Source organism: Perca flavescens, chromosome 21 (assembly GCF_004354835.1).
Source record: "Perca flavescens isolate YP-PL-M2 chromosome 21, PFLA_1.0, whole genome shotgun sequence".
NCBI classification, from domain to species: Eukaryota; Metazoa; Chordata; class Actinopteri; order Perciformes; family Percidae; genus Perca; species Perca flavescens.
Window position 1 is genome coordinate 13,598,175 of NC_041351.1, and position 24,369 is coordinate 13,622,543.

At 39.1% G+C, this 24,369-nt stretch overlaps 1 protein-coding gene across 3 annotated transcripts; it reads right to left on the reverse strand.

The window, feature by feature from the left end:
• Positions 1-543: 543 nt before the first annotated feature.
• On the reverse strand, positions 544-23,693 carry nrap (nebulin-related anchoring protein). Of its 3 annotated transcripts, XM_028567317.1 has the most exons (43): positions 23,430-23,693; positions 22,548-22,642; positions 22,307-22,394; positions 20,770-20,874; positions 20,231-20,338; positions 19,935-20,042; positions 19,685-19,789; positions 19,332-19,439; positions 19,118-19,225; positions 18,636-18,743; positions 17,889-18,005; positions 17,102-17,206; positions 16,820-16,927; positions 16,397-16,501; positions 16,117-16,215; positions 15,877-15,981; positions 15,649-15,756; positions 15,399-15,506; positions 15,107-15,304; positions 14,924-15,028; positions 14,718-14,816; positions 14,525-14,629; positions 13,399-13,506; positions 13,079-13,236; positions 12,512-12,665; positions 12,304-12,408; positions 10,865-10,963; positions 10,529-10,633; positions 10,310-10,417; positions 9,451-9,564; positions 9,151-9,348; positions 8,721-8,825; positions 8,334-8,432; positions 8,115-8,219; positions 7,878-7,985; positions 7,280-7,591; positions 7,097-7,201; positions 3,733-3,831; positions 3,477-3,581; positions 3,246-3,353; positions 2,729-3,040; positions 1,713-1,868; positions 544-1,597 (listed from the first exon to the last, which is right to left on the reverse strand). In XM_028567317.1, the coding sequence occupies exons 1-43, from the start codon at positions 23,493-23,495 to the stop codon at positions 1,319-1,321; spliced, it is 5,403 nt and encodes a 1,800-aa protein (XP_028423118.1). In that variant the 5' UTR covers positions 23,496-23,693; the 3' UTR covers positions 544-1,318. The 3 variants fall into 3 exon arrangements, with proteins under 3 accessions (XP_028423118.1, XP_028423119.1, XP_028423120.1); XM_028567318.1 differs by lacking the exon at positions 20,770-20,874 and having other exon boundaries at positions 23,430-23,692; XM_028567319.1 differs by lacking the exons at positions 22,307-22,394; positions 22,548-22,642; positions 23,430-23,693 and adding an exon at positions 21,431-21,516.
• Positions 23,694-24,369: the final 676 nt, after the last annotated feature.

Sequence of the window (24,369 nt, forward strand, 5' to 3'; positions counted from 1 at the left end):
GTGTGGTGAGCTGGGTGTCGGCTGTGCTAAGTAGGGTTGGGTATCATTTGGATTTTTACGATTCCAAAACAATACTTTTAAAACGATTCTGATTCCTAAACAGATTCTTGAAAAACTGAAAAATGACATCAAAGATGTAATAATGGTTAATATGCTTTTACGTCCGTTTTGGTGAGCCCAGAGGGAAAATATGGCATTTTAAAAGTATATTTTCCCTCGGTAGCTAGCTAATGATAGACTACAGAGAAAGTGGGATATTTTTTATGTCCGTTTCGGAGTGACAGAGGGAAAATATTTCAGTCGACACATGCAGAACCCAAAATTTGCGTTCTAATCCGGTCCGATTCCTACCGGTTGCGTAGGAACCGGTTCCATAGTGGAACCGGGTTTCGGTACCAACCCATAGCTGAGAGGAACAAGCCTGTCCACGCGTTTACCAGCTGGATCAAAAGCAAGATCAACTGAACTACATTAGTTCAGTATTTATTGTGGCGTTTGCCCTAAACAATATCATTTATTTTGGGAAGAAAAACAGACTACAGCTTAGTTTGCCTTGGAAAAAAAAAAACGTTTATTTTATCAGCAATAAAACCAAGCATTTACTCCCAGCCCAGCTTTGAGTTAAAGGGGCACAGATACGAACTCAAGAAGCTGAACCTGCCAGACAAAATGTAGATCACACATCACTCCAGAAGGCCTATACTTTTTCTCACTGAGTCTAGCTCAAAGTGCACTAGATTTGTAGACCTCGTAAGAAAACTACATGTTTTGCATGGCTGTGACAAGGTTTGTGCCTTGTTCATTTTAACATGCAGTCTGCGTTCATCTTTAAAGATTAAAAAAAATGATTTGCAGTGCTGGCCATACATCAATCTCTGGTCCAGCTTTGTATCTTCTAAACACACTCAATATACTTTATTAAACAACCTGAATTCAGTCTTGGTATTCTAGATGTTTTTGCTTTAACTGGTGTTGAACGTGGTCCGTCAGAGGCGATTTAACCCATTCAGAAGTTTTGATAAAATGTAAAACTTTTTTCTTCGTTTCTTTCTGAATTACTTTTTTGCTCACCACATACACTGACAATCCTTTTAACTAACTTGACAAGTCCTGTCTTGATTCAACATACTTAATCCCTTCCGTCAAATCATTATTTTAGAGTTCATTGTTGCACCTACAGTAGCTCTGTTGTAACTCGGTGTGGCATCTCATGTAAAGAGTCATTTCATTAAAGTAGATACCACATAGCACCTGTAAAGTTAACACTTTCTGAAAGTGGCCATCTCTAAACACTATCATCTATACAAAATCCTCTGATCTACACATCTTTTATCGCAGCAGCTTTACTAGACATGGATGTCTTGACTGTGTTCTGGAGGGCAGCCGATGAAGACGACGAGGTGCTCTTTTCCATGGATTTGAACGAGGATGTGGTGGTGGTGGTGGACTTTTTCTGGACAGTCTGGATGGTCTTCTTCCTCTTAACATGAAGGACCTCCATGGCGTCCATGTTGACGCCTTGTTGAATCTCCTCGCTGGTCTCCACCTGTTCTGAAGTCTGCTGTTGCTGCTGCTCCATCTGCTGCTGGTGATGCAGCTAATAGGAGAGTTAATAGGATCATTTTTAAGAATTTTACCTAAATCTGTTCATCCCATATAGAAAAAGTTTATCCATAGTAAATTACTAGAATTCATCTTCCATATTCCCTCACCATCATCATGTGCTGATAATTTGCAATAGCCTCGTCAGTGGTGACTCCCTCAGCCAGCCCCAGCTCTGCAGCCCGACGGGCCAGCTCGGCCTTATGGGAGCCGGGAGGGGTCCAGCCCACTCCTCTGATCCAGTTCAGGTCTGACTTGTAGTTCACCTGCAACAAAAGGGATCAACAATTAGGGACATCGATATTGTAGGAATTACATTTGTTAAAATGGGCCTACAAGACGAATACTTAGATGTGGTCTCGCATATTTCCAATCAAAGTGATCCCAAAAATCAACCAGTATTTTTACACTTGAATACTATCCTGCTCCAAGTTTACTGTACGTCACAGCAAACAAACAATTGCCTTTACACATCCCACTGATATGGAGCAACATTAGCATTCACCATGGAGTCTTGTTTCTGGGCATCTGATGAATGGAAGTCCAATATTCACGGTCCTTTTAGCTCAGCATTTGGTTTCCACCAACTCCAGAGGGAAATATCGGGCTCTTTAGCTGCTAAATGCTCCACTGTGTTCACCAGCTAGTTGCCAACTGTCTGTGTGCCGTTGTTGTTGCTGGTGTTGGGCAAGTAGCGTACAGTCGTTTTTTTGGTGAAAAAAACTAATTGCTGCTTTCTACTTGTTGCTGCGGCCGAAAACAACACTAATGACACAATGTAAGGATTAAAATCAACTTAAATATAAAAGGTATTACAGTATAGATTTTGACACAGGGTTGCTTTATAAGGGCAATAATATTGGCTAAAAATGCAACCTTAGGGACCTTATCATTTTAGTTTTTCTTTAGTGGTGCATATTACCAAAGAAATTTGTAATTAATCAAATTACCATAAAGTCATTGCCACAAAGTGAACCTGGGGTCTTCGAGACCCCTGATCTAAAGAATTCTTCAGTGTCACACAGATAGTAAATAAATGTGAATTAAATGATTAGGCTTGCTGTAACAAAGCCACTTAGAAAACATTTTTACAATATACCCTACATCTTCATGCAGGATGTCTTACATCACTCTGCAGCTTGTAGGCCTGCTTGGCATGCTTGACATTGAGCTGCTCGGTGTCACAGGTGTAGTCGTGGAGCTTGCTGCGGTAGGTGAGGTCACTAGCCTGAGCCTGACTCTTTTTGGCCTGCAGGAAATCAGGCTGGTCGGCATGGATTTTGTAGTGGCCTCGGTCCTCCTTGGACTGGCGTTTGTACTCCAGGTTGCTCTGGAGTTTGCTGGCTGCCAGAGAGTGCACCATCTTAGGGTCGTCCTCCACACAGCGCAGTCCCACCTGCTGACCCTTCTCCTTCAGATGGGACTCCTTGTAGCGGAACTGTGGGAGGGAGAAAAACACAGTTTTCAGACTAACTAAGAACAAACAAAACTTCTACAGCTTAATTAATGTTATTGTGACCAAAATGTTTTAGGGATTAAAATGACATGCAGCTACTTTTGAATGCTCTGCCTTAAAATGAGTTAAATACTTTGATTATGTAACAGGACTCAAATCTTGTCACAAACCAAACACATGAACTCACATCACTGGCAATATCTCTGGAGGCCTTGGCAGTTTGTAAGGGAATAGCATCCAGCCTCAGGTCATAGCCCAGATGTTTCACCTGCTCCCCTGACGCCTTGTAAACTTTCTTAATGGGAGAATCATTTTAAAGATAAAAATGTCACAAAATGAAATTGTTTTTTTTCAAGGTGGATTTGAAATCATTAGCTTGTATTTAGGCTTGTAAGAAAGTATCTGAGCTGTGCCTTACATCACTAATCTGCTGGGCATTCATCTTGGCTCTAACAAAGTCTGGATCATCCGAGTGTAAAGTGTACTTGTGCATGTCGTCATTCTTTCCAGACTTGTACAGCCTCTGCAGTGTAAAGACATGAGCAGGATATCAACATTGTCATTAGCATCACATAACATCCACAATTTTTGTGTTTAGGATTTTTCAGTTGGAACAAATGAAACGTACAATGAGACTGAATTATTTTGTAAGCATGTTAATCTTTATACCCCACCTCACTGCACTGTTGATAGCTCGCCTTAGCATGGACCATATCAGGAGAGTCAGTCACTGAGGTGAACTTCTGGCTGTCTGGCAGCTGACGATACTTCTTCTGCATGAAGGAAGAACACACGCACACACATGCACACACACACACACACACACGGCTGAGACTTGTGTAAAAATAAGTCATTTTGTCATGTTTAAAGTAAAATGAACCATGGGACTTCCGGTTATGGCGCGGTGCTGAGCGGTCGTGTTTCTGAGCCCCTCCTGGGAATTTGCTGTGGACGGTCAGTTAAGCAGTCTTAATTAACTCGTACATTTGCCTTAAGTTTCATTAATACGGCGACTGCTCCGATGGCTCCAAAACCACCCAAGCAGACACAAAAACTTTTGAAGTTTGACTCCACGCTGAGCCCTTTGGAACAAGCTAACGAAGAAGCTAACAGTGCTAGCGAAGCACCCGCGGGGACTGGCGTTGCAACTGATTCCAACCAAATTCTGACTGCAATTCAGGCGTTGAAGGATGACTTCGCAGCGAGGCTTGATGGGCTTTTAAGCGCGGTGCAGGGGCTAAAGGCTGACGTGAAAGCGGTTATAGTCCGTGTAACGGAGGCCGAGGACAGAATTGGCGCCAACCAAGATGACATTGCGTCACTGCTAGCAGACAACACGTCCATGAAAGCTACCATTAAGGAGTTAGCGTTCAAGGTTGACGACCTGGAAAACCGCAGTCGACGATCTAACCTGCGCCTGGTAGGCATTCCCGAAGGATAGAGTGGCGGTACTTATTTGATGTCCTGCATAGATTTGGTCTGGGTGTCGGTTTTCTCAGATGGGTCCGGCTTCTGTATTCCAACCCACACGCCACAATACTAACTAATGGACTTGTGTCAACACCATTTAGGCTTAACCGGGGAACGAGACAGGGCTGTCCCCTTTCTCCCTTACTCTTCGTCCTGACCATAGAGCCACTTGCTATGGCAATCCGCAAGCATGCTGACATTACAGGAACTAAAGTCGGAGACATAGAACATCGTATCTTGCTGTACGCGGATGACGTCATTTTATTTTGCTCCAGATTGGGAAAAACTCTACCTGGCCTGCTGAAGTTGATGAAAACATTTGGTACCTTCTCAGGCTATACAATAAACAACAGTAAATCAGTGATAATGTTTTTGACAGAAAATGAGAGGAATAGTCCCCCGATCTCTACACCATTTACTGTGTCAAAACAAGGTTTTACTTATTTTGGTGTCAGAATTACCCCTACTATTGACAAAATTATTTCAGTTAATTATGACCCCCTTGTGGAGAATGTCACACAGTTGATAGATAGATGGACCAAATTACCCATATCCTTAATCGGTTGCATTAATATCCTAAAAATGTCAGTTTTAAGTAAATTTTTATACCTCTTCCAGTCAATCCCACTTTCTCCAGCTCCTTCCTTCTTTAAATTGCTTAACAAAACATTCTCAAACTTCATTTGGAATAATAGACGGCCTAGACTCAGACTTTCCTTGTTGTATTTGCCATATGACAGAGGTGGACTGCAATTTCCGAATTTCCTGTGGTACTTTTGGGCTGCACAGATTAGGGCTGGTATGTTCTACTTTGTCAATGACCACCCCCAGCTTGGGTTGCAATGGAATCGCAGAATATCACAGTACCATTACATCTGTACATGTATTCGGCAGATAGAAAAAAGCTTCTTAAAAATACCAAAAATCCTTTCTTGAAAAACACGATAAGGATTTGGCATAATGCCATTGCTTACTGGGGTATGACAAAACAGCTTTCCCAATTCAGACCCATTTTTGGTAACACTGACTTTCACCCAGGCAGAGCAGACCCAGGTTTTAAACTTTGGTCCTCCAAAGGTCTTGCTAAAATATCTGATCTGTACAATGGAAAGGAATTTATGTCATTTGAGGAACTTAAATCCAAATTTGGCATTCCTAAAAAACATTTTTTTAAATATCTCCAAATCAGAAATTACGTTCTATCTAAGCAGTGTAATAGCCTGGCGCTCCCCCCCTTGTCCCTTTTAGAAGACACTACTTTAAAGTACTTAAGAGCTAGGGGACAGGTGTCTGTGCTTTACAATCTGTTTGTCAGTGGATCTAATGAGTCCTCAAATGATATATTATGGGCCTGGAATATGGATTTAAATGTAAATGTATCGGAGGAAGAATGGTCAGAGGCCTGCTCTTTGGTGAAAACTCAGTCAGTCAACACATACTCTATACTACTGCAATAGAAATGGTTGAGTAGACAGTACATTACTGCTATAAAGCTGCACCACTTTAACCCTAATATTCACGACACGTGCATTAAGTGTAGCCATCAAAGGGGGTCACTGTTTCATTGTATGTGGAGCTGTCCGCAGGTTTTACGCTTCTGGAAAAAGGTACTGACAGTTATTGGTTGTATTATTGGCAAAGTGATTCCTACTGATCCTAAGTTATGTATCCTGAATATTTACCCTGTCAATTTTGTGATAACTAATGATGAAAAACTTTTAATTAGTATGTGCCTTTTGGAGGCTAAAAGGTGCCTTGCTAAGTCATGGAAAAAAACAACTGTATGTGGCGTCTCTGAATGGTTAAACGGAGTCACTTCCTATCTGGCACTGGAAAAGATAAGTTATTTCATAAAAAACAAGATCGATAGGTTTTGGAGTATTTGGAGAGTTTTTTATAATTTCCTGGACAATGAAAGTATACGAAGTGATGGAGGGAGTGTCGTACCGATTTGATTGTGACTGTGGCTGTATCTCCCCTTTTATATATATACCCTTTTTATTTTTATTTATTTATTGTTTTTTTTATTATTATTTTATATATAATTTTTTTATTTTTTTTAATATATGTATATAATTTATGTATGTATATAATATATATATTTTTTATTTTTTATTTTATTATATTATTTTTTTTTTGTATAGATCTGTTCATACTGTAGTTGTATTCATTACTGTGTAAATCCTTGCTTATTTGCATATATCATTTTAGTATTCTAGTGATGGTAACAACTTAACAGAACGTCTGCGTTTCTTTAGATGTGGGGAGGGGGGATTGATGTGCTATGTACGACTGTTCCGTTCGTGCATACCGTCTGTTTGTGTTTCTTTTCTTTTTTGTTGTACTTGCCTTTGTTGTAAAGGAAACTAAAACCCAATAAATACATGTTTGAAAAAAAAAAATGAACCATGGGCTTTATTTAGTAAACTCATCTTGAAAAAATAGATATGGTCTGGAAGATTCAAGTGTAAGATTACTTATTTTTTTTCTAAATCCGGCTTATGGCCCTGTATGCTATAATGGACAAATATAATATTTTAACTAATACCATTTGCCACATCTACTCACATTACTTATAAGTTCTCCAGCCTTCTTTGCCGATTCCAGTTGAGGTGCACCCACACCGTCCCAGGCCACTCCTTTCATGGAATTGAGGTCTGACTTGTAGATTTTCTAGACATAAGGCAATAAAATGTGTCAGTCAAGTTACATAATATTAATAATTTTCCCTACCTCAGCCACACCTCTCACCTCACTCTGCAGGTCATAGGCTGTTTTGGCCCACTTGATCTGCATGTTATCAGGAAGCACCGTGTACTCGTGCAGTATCTTTCTGTAGTCCTGCTCGCTGGCGAGGGCCTGGGCATTCTTAGCTGTCACCAGGTGAATCATGTCTTGGGTGAGGTGATACTTCCCGCTGGCCGTAAGCGCGTCCTTGCGGTACTCCTGGTCGCTGGCCAGCCGGCCCGCCTGCAGGCAGTGCAGGAGACGCGGGTCATCCATGACGCTTTTGATCCCAATGTGCTTCCCTTTTTCCAGCAAGTGGTCGTGTTTGTACTTGTTCTGCAGAGACACAGAAGTAAGAGCTGTAGTTCACTGCAATTCAGTGCAATAGCCCTGCTATAAATCCTACTTTTCTCAAGCTTAGAATGCACATTTTTAAACTCTGGGGTTTATTCAACTTTATGATCATTTAAAATGGCTGTACTTTGTGCTGCTATATTTGGATGCATTATAGGCATTGGGCGTGTGCATGTGGTCTCTCTATAGGTGGATATTTTTGACAAATATTAGATATTTGTTTTTTTCGACTTCAGCTATAATGTTTTTAGGTCTAGTATGAACTCACATCACTGGCGATGCCTGTGGAGCTCTTGGCAGCCTGGAAGGGGATGTCCTGCATGGTGAGTTTGTAGCCCTGAGCCCTCAGAGTGTTCCAGGACTCTCTGTACTTGATCTGGATTAGAGAGATACACAACAAATGATCATTAACCTTAAAAATAACACATACTATGAAAAAAAGTCACAGATGTTTACAGTATAATGTATTTGGTCTAATGTAAAAGGTCACAGGAACTTAGATTACCTCACTAAAGTTGGCTGCATTGATCTTTGCTTGTGTGATCTCTGGTCTCTCAGTTGTTACAGTGTAGTTATGCTGATCATTCACCCCTTTCTCTTTGTACAAACGCTAGGAGAGAGAGATATAAAACAGCATAGTATTGAAACAACAGGATTCACATGTGCAACTTAATTAAGCCAAGGTTACTAGAACAGAACTAAAAAAATGTGCTCAATGTCTCACTTCATTTGTGATCTGTCCACTGAATTTGGCATGGACAATATCTGGAGAGTCAGCGATAGAGGTGTGCTTGAAGTTGTACGGCTGCTGACGGTACTTTTTCTGTCACAGAAGAAACAACAAAGTTAATCTCGGTTACGTTTTTGTAGATTTCAGGGTGAATCAAGTCGATTTTTTTTGCATTCTTAACAAGGAAATCAACATTCAAAATCCAGAAAAATTGCAATATCAACACACAAGATATGTTCATGATTACATATCGTTCAATGGACTTTTTAAGATCTAGACCTACATGTAGGCAAGAGCAGCATTAAGTACTGTATGTACACTTAACAAGTTGAAAAAGGAATAAAAAAAATAACAGAAAACAGAGAAAAGAAGATGTCCTACATCACTGATGAGGTCTGTGGCCCTCTTGGAGCCTTCAATCTGCAGAGCCCCAGTTGCAATCCAGGCTGCACCACGCAGGTAGTTCAGGTCAGAGCGATACACTTTCTGTGACAAACACACATGTAAATACAACTTTCAATAAACAAGACAAAGACTAAATATGCAACAAATTACTAAAGTGAAATACTGTATGTATTGTATTAAATATCTTTGATCAATTACTCCTTTAGACTTTGTGCTATCTATTACAGAGGTGACGCTACCTTGTGTGGTGGCTAAAACACTTTATTTATAATAAACACTGTTTATTAAATAAACTAACAGGAAAATCACTCACATTTAAACAACATATTTAAAAGTTTGTGGGTGTTTTATGTAAGATCCAATTGATCAAACATTGGTTGAAAAAGTGTACATTAAAATTTCTCACCTCACTCTGCAGAGCGTACGCTTTCTTGGCCGCCTGCACCTTCATGTCATCAGGATGCGAGGTGTACTGATGCAGAGTGAGCCTGTAGTCCTGATCACTGATCAGCGACTGGGCCTTTTTAGCGTGGGAGACCTCCAGCATGTCCATGGGCAGGTGGAACTTTGAGAGCTCCTTTGCCGAGTCCTGCTTGTACTTAATCTGGAGGGACAAAGGAACAAGGGAGGAAGAGAGAGGGTGTTTGGAACATAATATATTATTTGAATTATTATTTTTGCCTTCTGAGTAACAGTTAGCACTTACACCACTCTGCAGTCTGCTGGCATGGACCGAGTGAGCCATGTTAATGTCATCCTGCAGTCCCTTCAGTCCGATCATCTTTCCTTTGGTCTTCTCAAATTCCTCTTTGTACTTTTGCTGAAATGACAAATAATTCACTTTTAAGATGCTGTAGTGAAATGCTGTGTAAAGTGTTTTAAGGCATCAGTGTGTTCAATAGTCAGTTCAACTAAAATGAATGACATCATGTACTGTACATATAAGTGATCTGCTGTTAAGACTATTATATAAAGAGATTTAGCTGTTCTTTAATCTGCTACCTTCACAAAATGCCTTAAAACATGGCAGTCTGATAATTATTACGGTACACATTAATCTGTCAGATGTGATGTGTGTTTGATGTGATGTAGTCATTGTTGCTGTTGCTCCATCTCTGCTGCCTGCCTCTTTTATGTCTTGTATGTGCTTTCAATGTGGCCTCTTGAGACTCTTCTCTTTTATTTTGTCTACTTCATATTGTATTAACTGCATGGACTGATTTAATGCCATTGCCACTATCTGTGCTTGTCTGTTTGTGTGCCACTTTTTTGTATGTTTCAACCCTTTTTGTTTAGGCCTGCTGTTATTATAGATGTAATATAACTGATTTTAATATGTTAATCATTGTATTTTAGGATGCCTATTGTCAGATGGCCGGGGACTACAGCTGGAAATTAGCCGTTGAGGCTAAAGCTGCTCCTTTTACTGTATAGTTCGTTAAAGGGGACTGTCCACGACATTATAAACTAATAAACTAAACTAAACTACTTTCTGTGTCAAAAAATAATCAGCAACTCAAACAGGCCAACAGTGAAAATGTGATAACAAGAAGTTGCAAGCTCACATTGCTGAGGATTTCTGTAGACGCTTTGGCAGACTGGAAAGGTATGGCATCCAGACGCAGCTTGTAGCCGCCATCACGTATCTTAGTCCAAGATTCTTTGTAACAGCTCTGAAAATGCAGATATATAAACTAAGTTCAAGACAAAGACAGCTGACTGGACTGATTTACTGGCTGTTTGATGGATTGTGTCTGTGTGAGTTTTTGTAAGTGTGGTTTTACCTCACTGAGGTTCATAGCATTGAGCTTGGCCTGAACCATCTCAGGCAGCTCTCCGCTAAGTGTGTAGTTGTGCTTCATGTTTTCACCCTTCTCCCTGTACAACCTCTGTAAGAAGAACACAGGGCATTACTGAACACTCAATATACCTCTATTATTTCTATACTAGACATGTTAAGTTTGGCACAGCTCCAAGTTCAGTGAAAAGAGATCACAAGTATACATTTTAGCAAGATGTGACAAATTATAATATTCATAGGTGAAAGAAACACATCAGATTTACTGCATTTTAGTTGCATACTGTATCTGGTGAATTAAACAAATGAAAGCTGAACTTACATCAACAGCCAATTTGTTGCTGAGTTTGGCTTGAACCATCTCTGGAGTGTCTTCAATACTGGTATACTTCAGAGCACTTGCGTCCTTACGGTACTTTTTCTAGATAAGAAAAGAGTGATGAATATCTAAATACTGTCATAGTAAGATAAAGCCATAACAAGTGCACATGCATTTGATTGACAGTAGAGGGCAAAGTATGATCACAAACAATTGAACTTGCAAATCAACTACCTGGCAAAATCCTTATATTTTTACTATATTTTGTAAGATAGACAAATATTCAGTACATACATAGATAGAAGTCTGCTCCAGAGGAACTCAAGGCTCTATTCTATTTAGGTACAGTCATTTCATGGTCTAATGTTGGTAACCCTGACTGGAATGACCCTTAAAATAAGTGTCTGCTTATGAAGAGGTTATGAATAGAGTCTGGTGTTTTCCAGTCTGCACTGGATGTGTCACCGAAATATCTTTATGTACCATTTGCAAGCATTTACAAAAATGGGTTTATAAAGTCTTTGGATAAGAAGGGTGTTTTGACAAAGAGGCAAAATGTTTAGGAAAGAGTTGACAGGACAATAATTTTGCTAAATTATTTTATCTATAGAAATTCAACAGACTCTTAAATCATTAGTTATCTCAACTGTGATATTTTCAAAATGTCTGACGAACTCGGGTTTGTTCCTCTAAATTTGTTAAATATAAACGTAACTCAAGGTTCATAAATAGATAAGATATCAGAGCTTGGACGTTTTCCTGATGAAGCTGCAGGGCCCTTATTCCAAATTATGAACACACTGAACTAAAAAGATGTGGGCACCAAGAAGCTTTAACACTTGGTGTTAATGAGGGATGCTTCACAGCTTTCCCTCAGAACGTCTGGATGGTACAAATGACATTTTGTCAATGCATCCTTTGTTTCCTGATGTTACCTTTAAGATCATAAGGAGGGAGCCCTAATAGTGAAGTTGGATCTTTTTTATATGTAACAGCTTCAGTTACTATAATCAGTCTGGTCTCTAGCCGGTTGTAGTCCACATACTAAACCCAGTATCTAGAGAACAGGAATGGTCCACGTCTCTTTAAATACATTCTGACCAAAGCTATAAACCTAGATATGTGCTTTCCAGTCAGATGTTACACTATCATGCTCATCACTTTTGAATGCTCTCTGTGCTAATTTACCTACATAGCACTTCAGTGTGGTTAATTAATATACTGCATGGTTATTGGTTTAAATTACATTTGACTTACAATACAATTAACCATAAATGAGGTAAATGTTAATGAAGGTTGAAGATGGAAACTGTTGCTGTGTGTTAGCATTTAACCATATAGGTGAGGACATTTATCTTTTTAATTAATACTACCCACAATTTCACCCCTTCACCTGCAGCTGATTTCAGCAGTGCATTCTGGGTCATAGGGTTGGAGGTTACCTCGCTGAGGAGCTCCCCGGCTTTCTTCGCCTGCTGGACATCGAGAGATTTTGAGGCCTCCCAGCCGACACCCTTCATCCAGTTCAGATCTGACCTGTACTGATTCTAAATACAGATACACACAGCTTTTACTTTTTACATTCCTGTAGTGAATGAATCATTTAGCATAAAACAAGTTGGAATTTGAATGTCTAATGATAATACTTACATCACTCTGTAGTCCATAGGCCTTCTTAGCCCAGGCAACGTTCATATCAGTTGGCAGAGTAGTATACTCATGAAGGACAGTCCTGTAGTTGGTCTCAGTTGCCAAGTCTTGAGCCTTCTTGGCATGGCTGATGTTCAGCATATCCAGAGAAACGCTGGAGACGAGATTGATTTCATACAGTAAAGAGTTTTGTTTCAAAATGACGGAAGATTTAAGGCCAGTTCTCATGGTTTTATGCTGAAGCAGTACTCTTTGGTTATTATAACGTTAGTATTTCAATGTAATTATCTATGTTTTAAGAAGACGTCTATGATTCTTACCTCTGAAATTACTGTGAATGCTGAATTAAAACCTCTTTTAAAACAACATTCTTTCAGAATTTTAGAGCTCTTAAATCATCACATCAAGTGTTCTGCTGTTTTCTCTTACCAGCTATATAGCTTCAGTTAACTGTATTCACCTGGTGAATCAGGTGTGACATTATCCCTGATAAATTTAACCTGGTTCTGAAGTCCCAAGATTGGAGACAAGTGTTAAAAAAGGCTCCATCAAGGTCAAGAGCCTCACCTGTATTTGCTCTTAGTGTCCTCATAGTCCTTCTTGTAGTGGCGGCCACTCTGTAGTTTAGTGGCCAGAGCAGAGTGGGCCATCTGAGAATCACCGCTGACTGACTTAATGCCAATCACCTTGCCTTTGTTTTTCTCATACTTCTCTCTGTATTTGACCTGCAAGGATACAAGATATTAGTGGTTTCACTAAAAAGCCAGTCTATGATTTTGTTTTGTAACATTGAAGATAAGAATATAGTGTACATTATTGCATTTAAAAAAAATAACTTTCTCCTCAGGCCAACCTTAAAGAGGCAGACTGATTTTAGAATAACTCACATCACTGGCAAGGTCTCTTTTGGCTTTAGCAGTGAGTATAGAGAGAGAGTCCAAATGCAGCTCAAAGCCCTTTTCCCTCTGCTTCTCCCAGTTGCTCTTGTACACTTTCTAAAATAGAAGAAGTAGAAATCTCAGTTAGGATTTGGTTGGTTTTAAGATTTTAAGATTTTGAGATTTAAGTTTCTTAGTCATTGGTCAATAAAATGTAATGTATATATATGAAACAAAGTTTATTTTGTGCCTGATGGGAACACCAAATAACTAAGATTCCTGCGTTGAAGACCATAATCAAGACATGTTGAACCAGTAGCTGGTCACACAATCTGAACTGTCTGATATGCTTTACTGTACATCACAATGGAAACTACCTCCTCAGTATTGAGCATGATTGTTGCCCAGACACAATTAAAGTGAAGGGGCTGCTACTGTTCCTTATTTTCTTGACATAATAAATGTAGGATATAGATCACGGTAGTTTAAGTGCAGTGATCAACAAACTATTAATGTTCCAAATTGAGTCTATTTTTGCAAAGGCTTTATTGAAGTGTACCAGACATAATCATCATTGGAAAAGAAAACTTTTATAGTCAACAGATTAGAACAACACGAGAAACAGTTTAACAACTGTATTAACTGTGGATGAAGCAATCCTTTCAAGGCTCTAGCCTCTAGTCACGTGTAAATTGGGTGGAGCTATGCCAGGAATGATGTAATACCACCAAACTCTATGGACTCATAAAAATCGGATAGGTTGTCCCACCCTAATAGGTACAACAAAACAAGCTCACACTGTCCTGATTAGAAATATAATTAGGCAACATACTGTATGTGAAAACAACCATGTGATTATGGGTGTGGAGGAGCTAGAATATAGAAGAACACAACTATGATGTCCAATACCTGACTCAACAGAACAAGTTATATACTGGGGCTGCATGGGATGGAAAAAATATGCAATGTGTTCCATTTGATAGAATTTATTAAAATGATAAGAGATGTTACAAAACAAAGATTTAAGACTATTATCTGCTTAACAGCTTTAAAAATCTTCATATTGTTGTATAACTCTTGCATACGCCAGTGTTATCATATATCTTCTCTTTGCAATGAAATTCACTGAACTTACCCCACTAAGAAGGTCGGCGTTAGCCTTTGCTTGTCTGAAGAGGGGTTCATCTTTTGTCATGGTGTACTGGTGTATCATCTGTTCTGTGTTTGCTTTGTACGCCAGCTGAAAATCAGAATCAGATAGACATATGATATGAGAGTGAGCCATATTTAAAATGTACATAATTCTAGCTTTAAAGTGAAGACCTTACGTCGCTCTGCAGTTCCTGGCTCTTCTTGGCATGTTTCATGGAGAGATCATCTGCCACTTGGGTGAACTTGATGCTGTCTGCCTTCTGACGGTATTTAGTCTGCGATGAAAAGAGAAGTGGATACACTAGATAAACAGTGCATGTAATATAGTGTATAGTCATTAACAAACTGAAATAGGTACACACAAACACAATATTGTACTGACATCACTAAGCAGCTCTCCAGCTTTCTTGGCCTGGGTAACATTCAGACATCCTTCTGTCTCCCAGCCCACTCCTTTCATCCAGTTCAGGTCTGAACGATACTGGTTCTATGGAGCAACAGAAAGTGTCATTAACCAGGGAAAATACTTTTGTATTGAGGCTCATCCCCTCCTCCCGTCTCTCACCTCGCTTTGCAGGGAATAAGCCTTTTTGGCCTGCTTGACCTTGATGTCATCAGGCATGACGGTGTAGTCGTGCAGCTTTGTGCGATACTCCAGGTCGCTGGCGAGGGCCTGAGCCTTTTTGGCGTGGCTCAGGTTGATCATGTCCAGAGGAAGGCTGAACTGGGCCTGGCTCTCCTTGGAGCTCTTTTTGTACTCAATCTGAAGTTGTGAAGATAAAAAGGTGAATTTTAAGCGTTATGTGCGAAATGCATTTTAATGCCTGTAATTACTGATCAAAATTACTTCTGCTTACATCACTGCTCATCTTGGCCACGTGAAGAGAGTGTAGAGTCTTGGAGTCGCTCATGTTGACCCCCACTGCCTTTTCCTTGTTCTTCATGTAGGTCTCTTTGTATTTAATCTAAAACACATGCACTAAATTAATTTCATTTGCCAAATGTTACATTTGATTAAACACTATACACAGGCTTTTACTCAGACATTAGCTCTGTCTCACTAAGATTGCATCTCCTTGCAGTGGAGAAGAGTGTGTGTTTGCTTACATCACTTGCGAGGTCACGGGAAGCCTTAGCTGCTTTGACACTCAGGTCGTCCACACCGATGTCGCAGGCTTTAGACTTGGTTTTCTCCCACTCCTCCTTATATTTAATCTGTAGTGATACATTCAAATGATCAAATTATCATTTGAAGAATGAGAAGTGATTTTCTGTAACTATGTGATTGAGCTTGCATGTGCATGCATACGTGAGAAAATGTGTGTGGTAACTTACATCACTGCACAAGGCAGCATTGGCTTTGGCCGTTTTGATTTGGGGCAGGTCCTGGGATAGTGTGTACTGATGTTTGGTCTTTTCGTAGCCTTTTTTGTAATTTAGCTAAAAGACACATGATTAACACATTTGAACTCTACAGTCAGTTCAGCAATCATTAGTACAGTGTACAGCTAAAATCTGCTGATAAAGTTGGTATGATCATCATCAATCCTTGTTGTTATAAGGCAGTTTACTTACGTTGCTGACAAGCTGAGCGTTTTTCCTTGCTAAAACAATCTCAGGTGTGTCTGTCGCTTGACTGTACTTGACCTGGTCAATGTGTTGCCTGTAGTTCTTCTGCAATCATATAGGAATTTTATTTTCAAACAATAAATGTACCACATAAGATGATCCACCTTACTAAGAAAAATATTTGTATAATTGTAATGTTTTTCATGGCAAATCTGATGTAATTGGCATATAGGAAAAAGAAGAAGAAGAAAAAAGACACTTATGGATTGGAATTAAGAAAACTCACATCTTTTAGTGGGTCAAGTTTCCTTTGGCTTTGGTAGCCTGGTGTGAGGGTGGCTGGGTAGTTGTATTCACCCTGCTCCTGTTCACAGCCTTGTTTATACGAAATCTGGAATTTACAAGAATACTATATCAGTGATTTTACTCTCTGACACATCAGTTATTTTTTTGTCAAGTTTCATAATTCAATCTTCATCAAGTAAACATCTGCCCATACATTTTATAATAAATACTATACTGATCATGTTTATGCTTTCGTCTGAAAAAGAGAATAGTAGGTGAAGGAGAATAGTTAAAATCCAAAATGTTAGCCCTGGACAAAACTGGATCCAAGCAGAGCCAATTTAAATATGATGTTGTATGTAAATATTATTTGAATTGATATTTAATGAATTTCTATCATAAGTCCATGAAAAACAAGGCTTACATCACTAGCCAGTTTCCTGGCTTTCATGGCATGCATGGTCTTCTTATCGATTCCTGAGTCTCCATGGTGGCCCTTCATGTCACTGATGTACTTCTCTTTGTATTTGTTCTTTTAAAAATATAAAAAGATGAAAACTAAAATCAGTATGCAGGATTTTATGATACAACCATGATATCCACACGTGCCCTTATTAGATATTATTATAAGTTCGTTGTACTTATTTGTAATTTATAAAAACAACGTGAAATAAATGACTTGATTGAAAAAGTCTGTCATGCTTACATCACTTGTGAACTTGGCAATTTTAGCAGCATTTTGAAACTGTGGTGTCTCACAGAAATTGATGCTGTGACCTTTGGTGTTCTCCAAGTCCTTCTTATACTCCACCTGTTAGAAAAGATGAAAAATGACAGCAGCTGCTTTGTAACATTTTCCATTGCAACACCCTTTTTTGTTGTTGAACAGTCTGAGCTTTTGTTATGTGCTAAATATAAAGTGCTTTCCGCTAATCAGTCACCATCACTGACATGCCATCATAATTCATCAAGTCACTGAGACAAACCTTTAATCTTAAATAGGCTTCACTAAGCCTAAATATGACTTGTCAGCTTTACCATTAAAATACCACACAGGGAGAATTTTGTCACCTTTGAATGGTTATTAGAGTTAAATCCAAACATTGTTCATTGTTCACAGACAAGCAAAGAACTAGTGGCATTTCAATGTCATGTTCCCAAGGCTCAGAATAGTTGCTTAAGAGTAAAGCACTGTGCTCCTGTCTGAGCTAATAAGTAATATTAGTTTGACGGGATGTCCTGTGGCCTTGGAGGTAAGCTGTAACCACACCGGACAGACATGAGAGAAATGCTGAAAATGCAAGTTAGGTGACTTCATGTCTGCTGGAAACTGACACAGTATGTCCAATATATAAGCTCTTAAACATGCACACATGCACTGAGCAACAACATGTTTACCAGTAAATGCTTTGTCATTAAGCTAGAAATAAGATAAAAGCCTGGATGAAGTTCTGGTCTTTGCCTTGAGAGCAATCACTCACAAACAAACTCACCTCACTGACAATCTTGTTAATCTTTCGGGCGTTCTTTAGTGCCAGATTGTCCTCGGATGTCAGGCTATGGAAGTGTGAGGTGCCTTTCATCTTGTTTAAGTCCTTCCTATATGTTAGCTGCAAAGAGATGAAAGATGATTGAGTTAAGAGGACAATATGTTTCGTTTCTTTTCTTGAGATTATTGTTTGGGCATTTTTAGGCCTTTATTCGACAGGACAGCTGAAGACATGAAAGGGGAGAGAGAGGGGGAATGACATGCAGCAAAGGGCCGCAGGTCGGAGTCGAACCCGGGCCCACCAACTGAGCTATACAGGCACCCATATGTTGCGTTTCTGTAGGAGATTAGCGGTGCACATACATGCAGACACACACAGAGTCTAATTTAGTCAGTGTGGACAGTTTAAAGAATGACAATACACAGGGATGCTTTCACATTGTAGTCCCTCAGCTATTCTGCCCAATGATGACAAGGCCAAATGATGGATGAAGCTGTAGCTCTTACACTCTTCACTCTGTTATGTTTTGACAGCATTTATAACCGGTTCACATGGTTAAACAATGCACACAGGCTTTATTTTTAGACGGACAAAGCTTCCAACTATTTTCATGTCGGACTCAAGATGTATTACAGTCTCATAAAGGTCCTACTTTATGTGTATCAAAAATATGTTATTTACAGTATTTATAAGCACTGCACTAAGTTTGTTTATTCTGTAAATCAATGTTGTTGTCAGGTTGATACTCACATTGCTAGCATTTTCCTGAGCCTTCTTTGCCAAATGATAACCAGGAGTGATCATGGCAGGAAAACTTCCTTTGCCTCGTTGCTGCTCATACTCCTCAGTATAGGCAATCTGCAAACAGAGGATAACTTATTTGTAATTCCAAAATTACAGGAAGTAATACAAATAATTCAAAAAGTGGATTGAAATTAAATCATACAGGATGAGGTGTCAATAAGATTAACACACCATTGTGGGTCTGAATCCCAAACTATGAAAACCTAAAAAAATAAAAAGATGTGCCTAAGTGCTGTAATATGCACACCATGTATCCTCTTAATTTGTGGGATTGGATCTGACAAGGAACCTCTGTTGTCTCTGCATACAGTATATTTTCTGTCATTAATTCACTGTCATTAAAAATAAACAGCATATAAAAATAATGTTGCGTCCTATATGGTTTTACATTAAACCTATTAAAAAAACAGTAAAAGTAAATGTCCTACCTGGCTGAAGTTCTCTGCGTTTTCTCTGGCGTGAACTGCTTCAGCTACTGCTGCCTCAGTGCTGGCTTTACCTCGTATCTCTTGTTCATACATCTGACGATACTTTATCTGATTGGGCACCCATTAAAAATCCATTACCAACCAATGATCAGAGGTCTGCAACAGTATTTGTATGCATTCAGTATGAGTGCATATTTTTATACTGGCTACTTACATCACTGGCCTGCTCACCAGCCTTCTTTGACATCTTGTATCCAGGTGTAAGATGTGCAGGAAAGCTACCTTTACCTCTCTGCTGCTCATACTCTTCTGTATAGGCATACTGGAACAACAAAAGCAATGGTTCAGGCACAAACCTACAAGGTTTTTGTTTTTAGATTAATTTTTTGGGCATTTTGGGGGGTGCACGCTCTACCAGGTGAGCTACCCAGGCGCCCGAACCTACGTGATTTTAAAGTTAACAGAGTTAACAGTAAAATACTGTAGTACTGCTTTATAAACTGCTCTAAAGTGAGATACAACACAATAAGATATTCTTTAGTCATCATGAAAGATTTAAAAGCTTACATCGCTAACAATTTGTCCTTGTTTCTTGGCCAGAAGCACCTCTGGGGGGTCAACAAACGTGGTGTACTTTGAAACTCTCTCCTCATGTCCTTTTTTATATTCCAGCTGCAAATAATGAAAACAAAGAACTTGATTTGGCTCATTATAACGTTGCAACAACCACTGACAGAGACACATATTCACCTCAAACAAATTGCTTCGATTTTAGCTATTTGGTCTGGAACTGTATTATAAAAAGGAATTCACTTACGTTACTGGCCAGAGTGTTGGCTGTCTTAGCAGCCTGGTAACCTGGTGTTATCATGGCAGGGAAGCTGCCTTTTCCTTTGGACTGCTCATAATCTTCTGTGTACTTCACCTGCCAAATAAGCACAAAATCAATCAAGGCATTTGACCAATGTTGATGCAAAATAGTTTCATTTTGTCTGTTACACATTTACACAATCCACACTAGCAACAGTGGCTCTTTATTTATTTAAAGACACAAAAATAAACCATATTTAGCTTTTATGAATAAATAAATAAAGAAATAAAAAGCGTCCTCACATCACTGATGGTCTTCTGGGCCTGAGACATTGTTACTATCTCCTGGTTGGTCACCATGCCTGAGTACCATGTCTGCTGCTGTGAGAACTCAGACTTAGACTGAAAGGCCTGTTTGGATATAGAGGACAAACTTATTCATTTCCAGCCATTCACAAGACACGTAATACTTTACCTGTCGTGCCTGTTGGACCTTGTTAAATCAGCCACCCAGCCCTGCTTTACTTAACCTCTATTAAATGATGGTAACAAGTGACAATTCACTACATTGTAAATAAATCTGTCTACACAGTTGTCAGCAAAGCCCACATTTTTTTTAACCAATCAATTTATTTGTTTCATGAAATCATTTCAATTTCAGTGAAATGTATATTTTACCAACATCCAATCCTATTACAAATACAAGAGAGTAAATGAATGCTGTTTGCAAAGAAGGCCAATGGTACAAGGAACAAAAAGAGAAGTAGGACTGTTTGATCTGAATTTGGGCTGAAACTCCCTTTAACTGGGTGTAATGGCCAGTTGCTCTACCAGGACCTCACCTGGCTGGCCATCTGACTGGCTAGGCGAGCCTTCTCCAGCTCCATGGACCTCATGTCATGGTGGAAGGTGGACATAAAGCGCTCGCCATCTTCGCGATACTTCAGCTACAAGTGCACATAGACGACAAGCATTAAGCCAAGGCCAGCACACATTTGCACGTACACACGTCAGACATAGACATGTTTAAAGCATCCACTTTGGTAGTTGGATGCATAAAAATGACAACAAATAAGAAAAGCTAACTGTCAGCCCACACTGATATTACCCTGACTAAAGACCCACAGAGCAACACATCACTCTATTCTTATGTTGTCTACTTCAAACCAGACAACCTGAGCTCACATGCTTAATGACGAAGGGATAATATTAGTGTGCTGTAATAATAACTAAGATGTTCCAATCAAGAAGCTGGAGCTGCCAGGAAAACTAATATAAGTATAGCTTGATTGCTGGAGCATCATTGCTAAAAGGGCTAACAATAAATACGTGACAGGACTTTCTATCAAAGCTTAATGTAAACTTTTAATATCAGCCATTTTAAAAACTCACTGAAGACAAGTCAAGTATCACCAAGGAACTAATGAAAACAAAATCTCTGCATGTTAACCAAAGCAAGATATTTTAAAGAGAGTTCAGTGGACAGGGTTGAGGGTCACTTACAGTAGCATGATCTGAAGTCAGCCCTCAGATCAAATATCAACAAGTTAAGTCCTATATCTTTAGCGGCATACAGCAGTAGCTGATGAGCTTGCTAGCCCACTGCTAATATATGCATACAAGCATTGCATGAACTCATAGACACAGACAGACAGACAGACGGGAACAGGTGGCAGGGCAGAGGAGAAGAAGGGATGCAAGGCTGTGTATCCTGATGTATAATTTTAGCCCCCTAAAGCATAAAGTGGGCTAAGCAGAGGGGGTTGTCTCGCCTGTGTCACAGGAACAGAAATAACCTGAGCTGCACTCTCCATTCCAAACCACTGCCGTCACCATAGACTTAGAGTAGCCGTCTACCTCTCTCTCGTCCACTTGTAAAGACGGAATTAGACCTTTTTTGATCTGACTGTAATAGATACATCTGCTTTGGGCTCCAATCTTGAACTTTCTGATTGTATGTGTGTGTGTAGGTTAATAGATCTGATTCATCTGTGAGCTTATCAGTGGTTGTGTGTGATGAATTGAAAAGCAGGATTGTCCATTTCCAACTACATTTTCGAATTTAAAAAAAAAATTTGCCCATCCAAAATATTGTTGTACTTAATGAGAATAATATTGGTATACTATTGACAAATTTAGGTATATTTAAATTCAGTTGTAATGCATGCATCAATCCTTCTTTTTTTTTAAACATAAACAATGACCACTATGAATAGCAATCTCATGACGAACCAATGACACATGGTCATTTCACTCATGGCATAGATATTGACTTATGTCAGCCTGTCAACAATACACCATGGCTAAGATCAAGGCTGAAATAAGATAAATAAGTCTCATGTTGCTGCTTGTGTGTTTTTGCATGTGACATCATCTCACCTCACTGCTCGCCTTGCTTTGCTTCTTTGCGTTGACGTTGATGGGGGTCTCATAGACACTTGTGAATGTGTTGTTCCTTGGATTGTGTCTGGAGAGATGAGATATGAAAAAAAAGATGATCATTTTAATCACCAATTTTAAGTTAATGGAAACAAAAGGAAAAAGGAATCTATTTTCACACTCGCCCCTAAATATAGATTTTTGATCAGTTTTGGGGATTATGCTGGTGCTTAGTACTTACACAGAGCAGTATGGCCTTTTCTTGTGGCTGACAAAGTTATTGGCAGTGAGCACCATCTTACAGACATCACAGTGAAAACACGCTTTATGCCAGTTCTGACAGAAGAAAAGACAAATCACATTATTTTAGAGGGTCCTTGAAACTGAATTCTAAAATCTAAATTTGGACTTCAATCAAATTTATCATGTGGAGACAGAAAAGGTTTAAAACTTGGACATCTTATTTCTGTTAACATATTATTAAGACAGCTTTAAATGAACAAGGCCCAAAATAATGGCAGGAATCACAGGATGATCTTCCAACTGGACTTGCGGACTTGTTCTTAAATATCCCATAGCTTTCATGCTATTGTTAAACTGTATACCTCTTGCTTTTCATCTCACAGGTTTTTTACATTTCATAGCAGCATCCTGTGAGAGCAACGTAGATGTTTTCATGCTGCATATACTACAACGTAGCGATTGGAAATGCATTGTTACTCATTTTACATCAAACATATGCTCGGATCCATAGCACATTAAAAAAATTTACTTAAAGAAGTATGTCATTTTATATATACTTTATGTGTTAAAACTAGTTTCTTGGCAGATTTTTTGCACACTAAGCCATGTGTTGTATTTGACACAAAGAAATCCTTGGCATAATTTAAATGTTGACATATTCAGGTGAGCAATGTGTTCTGAGAGAAGTTGATTTATAAAAATATAAAATCCAGTACCTCAGCTCTTTTGAAAGATCGTACCATGCATTACATAGTTAATACTGACTTTCTTGTTACTTTTACAGCCATTTTAAATATTTTATTTTGAAATTGATTTTTAAGATTAAATGGTCAAAAGACATTAGAAACTTTTTTGCGATCGCAATACTGCTGTGTATTACCTGGTCAATGCAATTGATCTTCTCAGCCGGGTAGACCACAAACCCACACCTGGCACAGGTCTGCATTGTGAAGGCTTGTTCTTTTCCCAAAAAAACTTCAAGAAGAGTATTAGAAGAAGTGAACTAATAAGAAATGTTGGCCAAAAACAAGAGTCAGGTCAGTCAGGCGACAGTTCAGTGGAGGAACTGGCAGTGACTCCCCAACAGTTGTGGTAGTGTGTCTCTGGTGGTGGTAAACTTAGCTCTGTGACTGTGAAACTTTGAAACTGTCTCTTACTTGACACCATGTCCTATGATGGACCAACCCCCTTCCATGTACCATGGTAGAAGACTGGCTAAATCCAGCTGTCTGTCTGCCGGGAGAGAGAGGGGGACAGAAAGAGAGAAAGAGGTCAGATGTCACTGTATATGTGTAACGATCCTGAGTTGGACAGCTAGTTCAACTTTGGGCATCTCGCCATGACACTAAGATATAAAAGCATAATACATTGTGCAATAGTTTTACTTAGCTTCATTAGCTAAGTATGTTGACACATCAAAATAATTTACTTTTATATTATAATCACTTTTTAGCAGCTCTTCATTTACTTACAAAAAAAAGTGCCACAGGAAAACTGCACAAGAATAAATATGGACATACAAGAAGAAGATATTGACAACTAAACAGACAACAAAGTTAAACATACAAGGGTAATGAATTCCCCAAAACAGCCAAGACACTGGCTTATCAGACTACAAAAGTTCCTCGGGATCAAAACCATATTGACCCTAAGGAAGAGCGGTGTACAGTCAAAATGCGTTTGTCTTGTTTTTAAATCACAAAGCCACTTTAGTAAAGGCTTTTTAACTTTTGAAGTTTGAAGAAACAAGACATATTGGCAATTTAACAATATATTCATTTAACAAACAGGAGCCTCAGTAGCATGTGGAAGAACCATAC